Here is a 15,430-nt window from a genome sequence, read left to right as displayed (position 1 = left end):
TCTTAGTTTCTGTTTTTTTTTAGGATGGTAGTAATGGAGTTCTATGGGAAGAATGATCTCACCTTAGGAGTATTTCTAGAAAGATATTGTTTCAGGTAAGAATATTTGATTGTAAGCTATCATAAAAGTAGGCTCAGTATATTTAGGGGATTGTTTCATAGCATTCCATGAAAGCATTTCGTTCACATTCTATGAAGGTTCCAGCTATGGTATATTTCTGATGCAGTACCAAGGTTCATTTTGATGTAGTGGAGATATTTACTGGGAGTGTTTTTTTATTTAATTTGCTTCATCAATCTGGATTTTTATTAGAAAGATACATATGACTATTTTATCATGTTCCTAGTAAAAGAAAGAATTAAGAGGGAAAGAAATACTGTTTATTCAGTCAGTGACCAGCAAAATCTGAAAATACACAATACAAAAATAAACTTAAATGAGATAAAATATTAAGAAAACATACTCTATAAAAAAATGTCACATATGCTACCATAATAGCACCTGTGCAAGTGTAAATCTAAAGTAATATAGTTTGTGACTCACCTAATATCAGTTAAAGCCAGGGGTGGGTTTCAACCGGTTCGCGGGGGTCCCCGCAAACCAGTTGGTTGGCGAACCCAGAAGTAAGTAAATTCCGGGAACGGCGAAGGGTGCACCCGCCCGCCCGCGCTCCTTATCGTGCTCTTTGAAGGCTTCTGCGCTTCCACGCAGGCGCATGGCACATACAGCGCCTGCGCGATTCTCCGCGAGCAGCTGGATGGCACATACAGCGCCTGCGCGAGTCTCAGCGAGCAGCTGGAGCATCGCGCAGGCGCTAAGACGCATGCGTGAACTGCGCGCGTGCAGGAGGATGCCGCCGGCCCCGTTCCAACCGAACCGGTTGGAACGGGATTAGCAACCCACCACTGGTTAAAGCAAATATATATTAACACTGAAGTGATGAACAAAGCAGAAGTGGTTATTTCTATTATCCGTTATGTCTTAATTTCATTGCAGCAAGACAGAATTTGGCTACTGCAGAAAAAAACCAAAAGGTTTCAAATCATCTAAAAGATGGTTCACATAAAAATTGTCTGACTTTCCTGAAATGTAACTTATTAGGAGCAAAATATAAGGGGCTCTGATATCCCTGCAGAATTTACAATGTAGTAATACATGTGAAATGGTTTTGATCCCTGGGCAGCTATGCTCAGTTAATGAATTTTTGCAAAATATATCCCTTGCAGCAATGCAGATGGTTAATAGATTGCACCTGGCTCTGAGAAATGCTATTCTCCACTTGGGGAAAGTTAAATTTTGTTGGAATCTTGCTGGTATCCAAGTACTTTTACTTATCCAATTTCTGCCATTTTGACCAGCAACCTATAACTTTGGCATGAAATTCCATATCCCATATTCTTTGGGTGAGCAGCTGTTTGGTTATACCCTAAAGAAATTAGGAACAGAAGTACAGAAAACTCATAATGTCAAATTCTGCTGTTTCCAGGGAGAGAGGAAAATTGTCTATAAAACTAGAGGGATCACTATAATTGGCAAGAGTTAGATTTTCAGCCAGTAATTTGTCATTATTCCCCAGGCTTGTTACCTAGGAAGGCCCATAGCTCAGTAGTAACATGCGTGCTTTATTTATGAAAGATTTGTGGATCAATTTCTAACATCACCAGTTGAAACAAAAACAAAATGCAAACGTTAATAAAGTTTAGACATCCTTGCTATTTGAACAAGTGTTATTGAGAAATACGGACCCTTACACTGATATAGTGTGAAGTCCAAAATAAACATCCTTTAAAGTTTTTTTTTTTAAATAATGCTTATGTTCTGATTTAAATAATGATCTGCAGTTTATACTCATGTATCTTTTAAAATTATTATTGCTGTATTGCAGATTGTAGAACTTGAACTATTTCAGGTACTATTCAAAGGCATGGAAATAAATTATAAATATAGCAGGGTAGTGTAAAACACCAGTTTATTGCGGTAAAGTTTAAAAAGAAATAGGAGGAGGTTGCAGAGATGTTCAGGTAGTCCTTGATTTGCAGCCATAATTGGACCTGCAGTTTCAGTCATAAGTCTGATAGTTGATAAGCAGCTCATCATGTGACTGCACCTGATTTGTGACCCCTTTGTGGCAATTGTTGAGTGAAGGTGATAGTTGTAAAGCAAAGGGTGGTGATCACAGAGTGAATGCAGCAGTTATTAAGCAAATCCATTGTTTGCTATGAGCTGTTTTCCCCCAGAAACTGGAAGTAAATTCAGCTTTTGTGTGTGTGTGTGTGGGGGGGGGAATGTAAATTGTGGTCCCATGACTATAGAATACTGCAAACTGCCATAAATGCAGACTGGTTGCTGAGTCTTGTGACTGCAAAGGGAAGATGGACATCAGAACGAATCTGGGTCCTAAGTTTTAACTTCAGCCAGTTGCTAAATGACTGCTTGTATATCCAGAACCGTGACCCAACAAATGCGTGCCGACAAAACTGCCGTGACAAAACGGCGAAGTCGAAAGCATGCCCACTAAAGCGCGCTGACAAAACCGCGCCCACAAAAGCGCAATTAGGGTTTTTAGGTTAGGATTAGGGTAAGGGTTAGGGTTGTTAACGTTGTTACCGTTGTTTTCGCATTGTTTTCGATGGCACACTTTTGTTGGCGCGCATTTGTTGACGCGCTTTAGTGGGCGCACTTTCAACTTTGCTGTTTTGTCACGGCGGGAAATACAACACAAGACATGGATGTTCCATGCCATGATAATAGCAAGTTAACCATTTATTTCCTTAGAAGGAGTAAAATACAGCAGGATTTCTCAAAAGTTTCTGTGCTCATGGACTACTAAATAAATATTTGGAAAATGCAGGCACTCCCCCCCAATTAAACAAACACTCTCCTTTTTTTTCACATTTAAAAGCGTGGAAGTTCTTGTTTGACAGTGGAGAGCTTACATTTTTGTTTGCCTTTCCCAACCTCTCCATCTCAAAAGGCTCACCATCAAGCATTGTAATGCAAAATTAAGTATTTATTAACCATGAGGCTTAAGTGGCCAACTAACTAGCAATGAACAGGAGGACATGCTGATGGAGATTGTGAGCAGGTGATGAATGAACTGATGAGTTAATGAAGGATATGATGGTTTAAGAACCATTGCTACAGAACATCAGACCAAAAGAACTAAACTTTTCACAATTATTCTTTTATTGCTTGAAGGCCCTCCTACCAGTGCCCAAATATGTTCTGTGAAACACCAATGGTGCACCACATCCGTCGCTTTGTCCATGGACAAGGCTGTGTACAGATCATATTGAAGGAATTGGACTCTCCAGTGCCTGGATATCAGCATACAATTCTCACTTACTCCTGGTGTAGAGTATGCAAGCAGGTAAGAGGAGGATCCCAGTTGTCTTTTTCTAAAGTCAGGTAGTTCATGTTAGAATTCAAATGCTGGCAAATTTACAAGAAGAGGAACAAAATTGAGGATAGTGGAGAGAGGAAAAGTCCATTTTGAATGTACAACAATGCCTCTTTTAGGGCATTAATTCTTCTTTAAAAGGTATTTCTAGATTTGCACAGGACAAATAAGTACAATAAACCTGGGTTTATTCATAGTATATAGAATGTGCTCTTTTAAAATCAGACAAAACCTCAGCCCTTCTGCCTTGCAGCATTTTATGAGTAATATTGAAAGACATTTACTTTCATAAAACTTCTTTTTAGAATTTAGAATTTAAATTTTAGAATTAGAATTTAATAGAATTTGTATGCCGCCCAATCCCGTGGGACTCAGGGCGGCTTACAGAGCAAGATAAAAACATTTAAAAATTTAAAACTAAAAAATACAGTTGTTAAAAATTACACACCATCCATTCCATCTAAGTGGGGCTGGATATCAATCAACAGCCCCAGGCCTGCCGGAACAGCCAGGTCTTAATGGCTTTACGGAAGGCCGGGAGAGTGGTAAGGGTCCGGATCTCTATGGGTAGATTGTTCCACAGGGCTGGCGCAGCTACAGAGAAGGCCCTCCCCCAAGGGGCCGCCAGCCGGCATTGTCCGGCCGACGGCACCTGGAGGAGGCCCAACCTGTGAGATCTTATTGGTCGTTGGGAGGTATGTGGCAGAAGGCGATCCATGCAAAAATAAAAGGAAATTAGGAAATCTGAGTATAATAACAGTACTGCTTTGTTTTCCTACAGTGATCTCATTGAATGCAATATTATGTTACCTAATTCTTAAAACAGCCATTATTGTTGTTGGTTGCACAATCAGCTAGATGTTTAGACTGGAAAGGGCATTTTTATCCACCTATCGAGTCCTTTCCAAGGACCTGGGATAGGCAGATGTCCCTTGATGGTGTTAAAAGCATCATTGCAAGATATGGGGGGGGTTCCAAGTAAAGCTGCTTTTTGTAATTGACGGATGATGAATTGACTTCTATTGGAAGGACACAATGGAATATAAATAATAACTATAAAACCTAGTAATAAGTAAACCAATTTCTTGTCAGTCTCCATGGGAGAAACAAAGCAAACTATGAACATTTTATTTTTATGTTTCAAAGAACTAAAAAAATATGGTTTTCAATTGCATTTAAATTGGTGGTGTCCAAGTTGTGCTTCAATTTGTGTTGGGCTTGTTCCCAAGGCACCTATTATTATTAGTACTATCTTTGCTTTCTTTTGCCATGGCCATTCTACTTCTATTGCAGGTCTTCGTACTTTGTGATTTTCTCCAGTTCTTTTTCTTCTGTTCTGCTGTTCTCCAGGAACTACAATGTCCACTATTCAGACTTGTTGTCTTTCTTATCAACAATTATTATTTCCAGATTACAGGCGGGGAAAGGACTAAGATGAAGGGAGAATAGCCCATCTAGGAATAAGTGGTGAAATAATGGAAAGATTTTTTATTTTATTTTATTTTTATTTTTTAATTTTTTATTTTATTAAGCATTTATAGGCCGCCCTTTTCCCTGAGGGGACTCAGGGCGGCTTACAATAATAGGGGAGGGGAGTGCAGGACAAAACACAAAAAGAAAATGTGAGTAAAAATAATTAGCAGTAAAAACCCAACATTCATTCAACATTCGGGAGGGGCGAGAGTAAAGTCCTATCCCCAGGCCTGACGGGATAGCCAGATCTTGAGGGCTGTGCGGAAGGCCTGGACGGTGGTGAGGGTGCGGATCTCCATGGGGAGATTGTTCCATAGCGTCGGAGCTGCAACTGAGAAGGCTCTCCTCCGCGTAGTCGCCAGTCGGCACTGACTGGCGGATGGGATTCGGAGGAGGCCTACTCTATGCGATCTGATGGGACGGAGAGAGGTAATCGGCAGAAGGCGGTCTCTCAAATAGCCAGATCCACTACCATGGAGCGCTTTATGAATGGTAAGTAGGACCTTGAAGTGCACCCGGAGATCAACAGGTAGCCAGCGCAGCTCACGGAGGATCGGTGTTATGTGGGCGAACCGTGGTGCGCCCACAATCACTCGCGCGGCTGCATTTTGGACTAGCTGAAGTCGCCGGATGCTCTTCAAGGGCAGCCCCATGTAGAGCACATTGCAGTATTCCAGCCTGGAGATCACAAGGGCTCGAGTGACTGTTGTGAGGGCCTCCCGGTTCAGGTAGGGCCGCAACTGGCACACCAGGCGAACCTGGGCAAATGCCCCCCTGGTCACAGCTGACAAGTGATGGTCAAAACTCAGCTGTGGGTCCAGGAGGACTCCCAAGTTGCGGACCCTGTCTGAGGGGTATAAATTTTGACCCCCCAGCCTGAGTGATGGAACGTCGGCCAAATTGTTGGGAGGAAAACACAACAGCCACTCGGTCTTGTCCGGGTTGAGTACCAGTTTGTTAGCTCTCATCCAGTCTTTAACAGCCTCAAGACCCCGGTTCATCACGTCCACCGCTTCATTGAGTTGGCATGGGGCGGACAGATACAACTGTGTATCGTCCGCGTATTGATGGTATTTTATCCCGTGCCTCCGAATGATCTCGCCCAGCGGTTTCATGTATATGTTAAACAGCAGGGGGGATAAGACCGAACCCTGCGGCACCCCATAAGTTAGGGGCCTCGGGGACGATCTCTGCCCCCCCACCGACACCGACTGCGACCTGTCCGAGAGGTAGGAGGAGAACCACTGCAAAACAGTGCCGCCCACCCCCACCTCTCGCAGTCGTCGCAGAAGGATACCATGGTCGATGGTATCGAAAGCCGCTGAGAAGTCAAGGAGAACCAGGATGGACGCATGGCCTCCATCTCTGGCTCTCCAGAGATCATCAGTCAATGCGACCAAAGCGGTTTCTGTGCTGTAACCGGGCCTGAAGCCGGACTGGAAGGGGTCAAGATAGTTAGCTTCCTCCAAGGTACGCTGAAGCTGGAAGGCCACCACCTTCTCAACAACCTTCCCCACGAAGGGGAGGTTGGAGACTGGACGGTAGTTGTTAAGAACGGCTGGATCCAAGGACGGTTTCTTCAGGAGGGGTCCAAGAATTTAGTCCAAGAATTTTCCAACGCAAACCTTATGCTCTAGAGCAGTGGGTCTCAGCCTTCCTAATGCCGTGATCCTTATGTTGTGGTGACCTCCAACCATAAAATTATTTTCTGCTTTCCATATTTTTTTGAAAATACGTGTTTTCCTTTTTTTAAATTTTTTTTCTTATTTATTTTTTTCTTTCGTATACTTCTTTATTTTCATTTTCATAACATACAATCACATGTATACTATTACATAGCCAGTATCCTATTGTATTAAATAGCAGTTACATCAGTTCCTCTTGTCATCAACATCCCAAAATATAAAAACCCATTATTAGCTCTTCTGCTCTCCAGACACCTCTTTCTTCTACCTCTCTCCTACCTCCTTTCTTCCCTCCATCCTCCTTTCCTACTCTACTTCCCCTTCCTTTCTCCTTCTCCTCTCTCTACATTCCACTCCTCCTTATCCTCCTCATCTTCCCCCCTTACCCTCTCTCCTATCCCTCTCTTCCCATCTTTCTCTCTTCATTCCACTCCTCCTTATCCTCCTCATCTTCCCCCCTTACCCTCTCTCTATCCCTCTCTTCCCATCTTTTTTCTCCCTTCTGTTTCCCACTCTTCCTCTCATTGGTGTATTTCCGCTTCTGAGCAAACTCCAATCTATGTTGATGGTATTTATGCTTCTATAACAATATACTTAACATATCCTAGTTTTAAAGAAAAAATAAGAGAAGACAGTATACATGTGCGATCATATTACATTAAAATCTAACACCCCTTGTCAAACCTCCCTCCCACCCTCCCCCCAACCCCCCCCAGCCTTCCCTCCCCCGACGTGTTTTCCGATGGTCTTAGGCGACCCCTGTGAAAGGGTCGTTCGACTCCCAAAGGGGTCCCGACCCACAGGTTGAGAACCGCTGCTCTAGAGCAACATCCTCCGTATAGTCTTCTCCAGACATGCTTGGGCTCCAAATTTCATTTAAAGTCTAGCCTATCAGGAAGGTATCAGCTTGGGAAAAAACTGCTCTTATGCAATGGAGCTCTCTGGCGAATGACAATTGTGGTTGTTATGAGTGGAGACCGTTGGGTTACCAAGTGGGTGAGAAAGCTTGCCGTAGCTTAAACTGTTTGCCTTTAAAAAGGCTCTCTGCATGACAGATTAAGTCAATAGTTTCACTTTTTACTTCTATGTAATAACATCCCCATCTGAATATAGGCTACTCCTAATGTTTTCTTGACAGCTGCCAGCATAAATTTAAGATAAGCTGTATGCTTGTTTGCTGTATGCTTGTTATATTCAAGAATTACTGAAATGCAAAATCAAATTGGTTGAGTGGATCTGGGGGCAAGTCAGGAGTTTCCTGGGTATAAAATCACAGTAACTCTTCCAGGTAACACCTGTGGTTCCACTTTCCAATGATTCGTGGTCTATGTCCTTTGCCAAATACCTTGAACTCCGCTTTTATGGCTACCAATACACCCGAAGAGCCAATGCTGAACCATGTGGCCACTCCATACATCATGACTACCACCAGTATTTTTCCTACAATCAGATGGTAGCATCTTTCAGGTAAAAAAAAAAACTCGTTACCTTTTTTTTTTAAACAAAGTGTATCTTTTTAGATATCTTCTGTCCAATATCATCTCTACATAACGTTCTCCAGTGCACTGCTCGGAGAGTCCAAGCGTGGGTTAACACAGCCTATCTGCCCTTGGACTGAGTGATGTTTTTTGTTGACCACGCCTCCCTTTGCCTCTGCATGCTCAGTTTGAAAACTCAGTCTGCCCGTAGGGACTGTTTTTGGGAGTGCTCCAGTCCAAGTTCAAATAGGCTGGAGATTTTCCCACTTTGGACCACCGTTATACATCTTGAATTTGGAAAACTGACTGATTGTGAAGTGTGCAGGTTTGATTCTAGCTGAGAGGCCACCCGGGCTTCCCTTGACTCCGCTGGCCGCAGGCGCTTCAGGGGGCTGTGAGCTGCTTGTCCAGCGGCCGCTGGCGAGCGGTGGGGGTGGTGGGAGACGTACAGGTCACCAGTCTAAGCTCCCAGCCCCAACCGTCGTTCAGGGAGGCTTTGCGGGCAGTTTCGCCGCTGGCCAGGGCGGTTTCTAATCTGCCCGGCAACAGCGGAGGCAGTTGGCTGCTTCACGCGCTTTTCTCTCTCAGGCAGCCGAAAAGAGCGGGAGGAGGCTGCGCGCGCATCCATCGCCATTTTAAATTGCTCCGGAGCAAGATTGTGAAGCGAGGAGATCACTTCACAAGTGCGGTTCCACCACAAAACCGCGCCCGACTAAACCGCGCCCGACTAAACCGCGCCGCTGATGTCATCAACAGGGCGACAACAGCGTGGAGACAGAAGCACGCTGTAAACCCTAAACCTAAAATTAACCCCTAAACCTAAACCTAACCCCCCTAACCCTAACCCTAAACCTAACCCTAACCCTAAACCTAAACCTAAACCTAACCCTTAACCTAACCCTAAACCTAATCCTAACCCTTAACCTAACCCTAAACCTAACCCTAACCCTTAACCTAACCCTAACCCTAACCCTTAACCTAACCCTAAACCTAACCCTAACCCTAAACCTAACCCTAAACCTAACCTTCCCTTAAGTTGAATCGGCTTGCTTTCAAAGCGCTATTTAAAGCGCCCTTCTTTTTCCGCGCTCGCTGTTGTCGCCCTGTTGATGACGTCAGCGACGCGGTTTAATCGGGCGCGGCTTAGTCGAGCGCGGTTTTGATGGGTCACGCACAAGTGCAGTCAGTTCTCTCACTAATATTAAAATGTATTTGCCGTTCAAAAGGCTTAAAGTTTGCAGGCCTTGCATCTCAGTGTTGTGTTTTGTTCTCTTCCTAGTTATTCTGCTATAAGGTTACTGGAGGTATGTGTCCCTCATCCTAAGATTTACATCAAACGTCAACTACCCCTGAAGATCACCATGCTTCAAGATCTGAAAGACTTTTCTCAGAAGTAGGTTTACATCCCCACCCCAGCCCAGTATGTCCCATTTGGAGTTTGTGTTCTGGTTCCTTCATTGCCCCCATGTTAAAGGATAGCAAGTATTTGTATTGTGCGCTTAATGCTATATGCAGCAGACAATGGATAAAGCATGAGCCCACAGTCTCAAAACTAAAATATAATATTGTAATTTTTCCCCTTGAAATTCTCAGTGTTTTCTGTAGAACGTTTCTAATGTTTTGCTAGTTGTGTTGTGCTCCTGGATAGAAATTGAAGAAACTCCCTCTTTGGCTGAACAAGTTACAGTGTGGAATTTTCTAATGATACTGATTCACATATGCATTCAAATCAGTTGAAAGTTTAAGCAAACAGTAATAATATTTTGGACCTTATCTTTTGTATTCTTGTTTATTTGATGATTTAAGCTACTGTATGCATTCCCTCTGAACATTTGTTGAACAAATACATAACATGAAAATTATACTTGTTAAATGTTTCTCGGCCTAATATAGACAATTAGGCTAGTTTCTTTGAAAAACTGCAACTTGCAGGATATTGGATAAAATTCTTAAGGAGAGCTTGGAAGAGTGCAACTTCTGAATGGTGAGTTTGGATTCAGAGTATGCTTATTGTTGTTGCAGGATATCTCAGGTGTATATCGCTGTCGATGAGCGCCTCACTTCTTTGAAAACAGACACATTTAGCAAAACAAGGGAGGAAAAAATGGAAGATCTCTTTGCCCAAAAGGAGGTATAGTGTACTGCATGTTTATAGGAATTAAATTCTCGTTCATTACAGAAGGTATAGGATACATGAAGCTAAAGAAAGCAGCTATGCCCCTAAGGTGATAATTATTTTGAATCCAACTTCAAACCAGTTTTCAGTAATTGGAAAGCAGTGTGGACAGGGCTGAGTTGAAACTGCAGTATGTAAGTAAAAGTCATCCGTTGTTCCCGTGCGGCTGCAAACGTGACTTTCGTTCTTATTAAGGATTCTTCAGAAATAGGTGTCATTTAAAGTAATAAGCTATGAATACTTGATTGATATTTGGAAGCCCCCTGGAACAGCGCAGGATAAGGAATAGCAACCTCCCTCTGAGAAAAGTCGCTCTGGCCTTGTTTCTGTTTTTTCTCTTTGATAGATGGAGGAAGTGGAATTTAGAAACTGGATAGAGAAAATCCAAGCAAGGATGCTTTCCTCTTCACTTGACACTCCACAGCAGCTGCATTCCATTTCTGAATCTTTAATAGCCAAAAAGCAAAGTCTCTGTGAGATGTTGCAAGCATGGAATAACAGGTAAGAAAAGGGGTGGAAAATCAAGGATTGTTTTTTTTTTCTACCCGTTATTCTTTTTCCAGATAGTTGGTTATGAATCATATTGGAATGTTTGGATAAAGTTTACTCCTCAGTTATTCTTACTAGGTATATGTACTGACTTTACAGTGGTAGAGACTAACTTGATTCTGCACCTAATAACGGCAGCAAGACTGTTGGTGGCGCAATACTGGAAGAAGGAAGGCTTGCCTACAACTCAGGCCAAGTGGAAAATAGATCAAAAAATTGGTTTTATTCAAGCTGAAGATAATTTGTTTAAACAAATAAGAGATCAAAGCTTAATGCATATAAAGAGGACATATAATGTATTAATACAGATGGATTCGGAAACAGAATTAGTTAAAGATTGTATGATAAAGTGGGCTCAAAATATTGAAGAACCAATAATAGCAATAGCAGTTCGACTTATATACCGCTTCATAGGGCTTTCAGCCCTCTCTAAGCGGTTTACAGAGTCAGCATATCGCCCCCAACAACAATCCGGGTCCTCATTTCACCCACCTCGGAAGGATGGAAGGCTGAGTCAACCTTTGAGCCGGTGAGATTTGAACAGCCGAACTGCAGAACTGCAGTCAGCTGAAGTAGCCTGCAGTGCTGCATTTAACCACTGCGCCACCTTGGCTCTAATAATGTTGGATACACGGGAAAGAATCTGGGTAACAAATGTGAAATTCACACAAGCTCAAAACCTGAGAGAAAATTTTTACAAGATGTTCTATAGATGGCATTTAGATCCTAAAAAGCTGGCTTCTGTGTATCCGAATGTACAGCCTAAATGTTGGAGGTGTGGTTCTCTCGATGCTACATATTATCATATATGGTGGACCTGTCAAAAGGTTAAGGCATTCTGGATAAAAATATGGTGGAGTATGCAAAATATCTTTAAAAGGAATGTTTGGAATGTTTATTCAACTTGTATGCTGCCCTATTCCCGAGAGACTCAGGGCGGCTAACAAACCAAAGGGAAGGGGAATACAAACAGAACACAAGACAAGCAAGTTAAAAACAAAACAACAGTCACAACAGTTTAAGTGGGGCCGGGAACTCATCAGCCCCAGGCCTGCCGGAACAGCCAGGTCTTAGTGGCTTTGCGGAAAGCCGGAAGGGTGGTGAGGGTCCAGATCTCCACGGGGAGATCGTTCCAGAGGGCCGGAGCAGCCACAGAGAAGGCTCTCCCCCGAGGGGTCGACAGTCGACATTGGCTAGCAGATGGTATTCGGAGGAGGCCTAATCTGTGGGATCTAATTGGTCGTAGGGAGGTGATTGGCAGGAGGCAGTCTCTCAAGTACCCAGGTCCAATACCATGTAGGGCTTTAAAAGTAACGACTAGCACCTTGAAGCGTGTCCGGAGACCAATGGGCAGCCAGTGCAGCTCGCGGAGGATAGATGTGACATGGGTGTACCGGGGTGCACCCATAATCGCTTGTGCGGTTGCATTCTGGACAAGCTGAAGTCTTCGAATGCTCTTCAAGGGCTGCCCTTGAAGAGGACAAAGAAATATTGCATTTCTTTATTAAAATTAGATACTGATAGGGTAATAAAATAAGCATTTATCAGACATTTGGCACATTCTGAATAGGCTGCATTGACTGCTGAATATAAAAGAAGGACTATATTGTCAGTTCAGTGTGGTTTTCAATTAACAATCTAATAAATATGACTTGAACGAACTCCAGATAAAAGGCTTGTTTGTCTTCTCAAGGTTTGTTCTCTAAACGGTTTATGTATCTCAGGGAAAAATTGATTCCTTGCTAATATTTTTTGGGCATTAGATATATCAGAATATCATATGATAATATGAAATCTGTTATAGGCTGCAAGATCTCTTCCAACAAGAAAAAGGGAGGAAACGCCCTTCAGTTCCACCAAGTCCTGGGAGATTAAGGCAAGGTGAAGAGAATAAGGTAATGGATTTTGATCATTATGATTATATATTTAAAATTGCAGCTGCAAGTAGAAATAAGCAGTAGAAATACCATTTTCTCTTTGCAAATAAAATGCTATTCATTGAAATATTGGCATTTGCATACATTATTCTAGTGGCTGCAACGGTTCCACCACAAATGCGCGCACAACAAAAGCGCGCCTGACTAAACCGCGGTGTCTAAAGCGCGGTGACAAAACCGCGTGACGAATGAGCGACTAATTAGCCCTAAAGCGCGCCGACAGAAGCGCGCTGTAACGTAACCCTAAACCTAACCCTAAACCTAACCCTAAACCTAACCCTGAACCTAAATGTAAATCTTACCTTAAATTAAATTGTGCTTCTGTCGGCGCGCTGTTGTCGGCGCGCTGTTGTCCGCGCGCTTTTGACATCGCGGTTTTAGCGCCGCGGTGTTGTTGGCGCACTTATGACGTTCGTGCTTTTGTCGGGTCACGGGCTGCAACAGCATCCCTGTATTGTTAGTTCTGAAAGCACCTGTTTCTAAGTGCACAGATTAGCATAATAAATCTAGAATAAAGTTAGGTTTCTGTTGAACTCCTCCTACACGCAGGAGGAATTTGTGAAACACCTGCAATGTTTTCTACAAATTGCCAAACTGCAGCAGAGAGTATATGATGATTGCGTAATTTTGGATTTCCGCTGTGGAAAGCTACATGGGTAAGAAAAAGTTTGAGAATGCTCTTGAACTAATTGTAATTCTACAGTACTGATCTGTAGTGTGATCAGAGCTTCATCTCAGTCTTATTAATAGAAATTGTTGTTAAAACAATATAAATAGTATAAAACAATGTAGTGTTCATATCTTCATTAATGTACTAAGCCAAAATTCCCTATGTTTATTAGGAAACAAATGTGGAAACCTTAAGGCAATAAGTTAAGTAAAATATTCTAATTGGTGAGATAACAATCACGTCTGCTCTCTCTATTTAGAGGGCTTTCGCTATTAAAAAAAATATAGTTTCAGTAGCCAGGGTTTGATCTTTGTAACGTAGATATGTTGAATTATGTGCTGATCAAAAGAAATTTTTGCACACATGAGTCTGAAAAGGACTACAAAACCATTGCCAAAGTCTTTGACCTCCATCAGTGCACAATCAGGTTACAAGTGAAGAAAATGAAATGCCATTGATTCCAAAAACAGTCATTCATCACAAGGGCAAGGTATTCTACGCTCCAGGAGATTGCAAAATATCTAGAATAATGGTGAATGATTTGTAGGGACGTCTTGCATTGTCTGATATCCATGCTCATCAAGATGCTATTGTAACAGTGTTCTTTGGATAGATGATATGAAAATGAATTTATTTTGGCAAATTTTATTTGGAAAAAGTAAGATGCTGCATTCTAACAAAAAATTACAGACTATTAAGCATTTAAGTGGCACTTCTTGGTTTAGGATTGCTTCGTAGCCTCAGGATCGAAAGCTTGGCTCATTGAGACAATAATGAATTCTAGACTCTACTAGGACATTCTGCAGGTTTTTGTTATAGCGTTTGTTACGGCATCTGATGTTTAAGCAGACATATCTCACCCAGTGTAATAACTGTTCTGACCCCGGTCCTCCGTCCAGGAATGAACGCGACAAACAAACGTAAATAAGAATACTATTTATTTATTTATTTATTTATTTATTATTTATTTATTTATTTATTTGTCTTGTATGCCGCCCACTCCCGGAGGACTCCGGGCGGCTCACAAAAGACAAGGGAAAGGGGGAAAACGAGACAAAGACAACATATTAAAAAGAAAACCAACATTCACAATTTCCGTGGAGGCAAATGCTTCTCAGCCCCCCCCCCCCCCCCCAGCCTGCTGGAACAGCCAGGACTTGGTGGCTTTGCGGAAGGCCGGGAGGGTAGTAAGGGTCCGGATCTCAACAGGGAGCTCGTCCAGACCCTCGTTGGCTGCAAGCCCAAAATAAACAAAGAGATAAGCACTCTGGCAGCAAGTCCTACAAAACTAGGCAATGCAAACAAGCTCTCACAGCAAACCGCTTCTCCAAGTTGGTTTCTCTGAATCGTGAATGTTGACTTCTGCGAAAGGGCGTGGCACAAGCAGTCTCTTTTATAATCAGGAGAGGATCTTAATAAGCATCAGCTAAACATAATCATCTCCTACAATTACTCAGTTGTTCTTGCCGCTGAGTAGCCCTTCGACAGTGTGCATCCTGAAACAACTCACAAGTGTTTTCCAGAACGCTCCCTCTGATCCAAGGCTCCGTCGACACCTGGAGGCCAACCAGTCTTTCCTCCCCCTGCTCGGAGTCGGCACCCTGTCCAGGGTCCTCCACCTCCTCCAGGGCCGACTCATAAGACCCCTCACTTTCGGAGTCTGGTGGCAGCTCCAACGTCTCCTGCCGGGCCACAACAAATAACTATACTATCTTCAAATGTATCTGCAATAGAATAGCTGAAGCAAAAGAAAGTTTCCGTTTTGAGATACTAGAATCAAGGCCCTTCTTCTTAACCCAAGTGAAATATTGCAGCACGATCTGTAGCATAGGCATGCATAACAATTGAGAAATGTAATTGATTTGAATCATTTCTGTAAAAAAAAATGAAGCAAAATATTGCCAGGTTGATGTACAGAATTGATCAACCAGTGTAGGAAATGTAGGAAGTCTCTGCTGCTAAAGGAAGTATCATCAACTATTTAATTTCAAGCTCTACATTTTTTTAAGAATGGTTGCAAATGTTAGCTCAATGTGTTGAGTAAAAGTAAGACACAGTATAT

The 15,430-nt window shown here is 42.6% G+C and overlaps 1 protein-coding gene across 5 annotated transcripts in view; it reads left to right on the top strand.

Annotated features, from left to right (window-relative positions):
• Positions 1-15,430, top strand: part of PIKFYVE (phosphoinositide kinase, FYVE-type zinc finger containing) — a 108,501-nt gene that overhangs the window by 64,634 nt on the left and 28,437 nt on the right. For all 5 annotated transcript variants that reach the window (XM_032216839.1, XM_032216832.1, XM_032216824.1 and 2 more), the window contains 7 exons: positions 24-95; positions 3,199-3,370; positions 7,847-8,025; positions 9,316-9,429; positions 10,059-10,167; positions 10,559-10,713; positions 12,566-12,656. In XM_032216839.1, coding sequence (XP_032072730.1) covers positions 24-95; positions 3,199-3,370; positions 7,847-8,025; positions 9,316-9,429; positions 10,059-10,167; positions 10,559-10,713; positions 12,566-12,656 — 892 coding nt within the window. The remainder of the gene's footprint in view (positions 1-23; positions 96-3,198; positions 3,371-7,846; positions 8,026-9,315; positions 9,430-10,058; positions 10,168-10,558; positions 10,714-12,565; positions 12,657-15,430) is intronic.

Source organism: Thamnophis elegans, chromosome 1, assembly GCF_009769535.1.
Source record: "Thamnophis elegans isolate rThaEle1 chromosome 1, rThaEle1.pri, whole genome shotgun sequence".
NCBI lineage: Eukaryota > Metazoa > Chordata > Lepidosauria > Squamata > Colubridae > Thamnophis > Thamnophis elegans.
The sequence above is the reverse complement of the archived record's forward strand: the minus strand, read 5'-3'. Positions and strand labels throughout refer to the sequence as shown.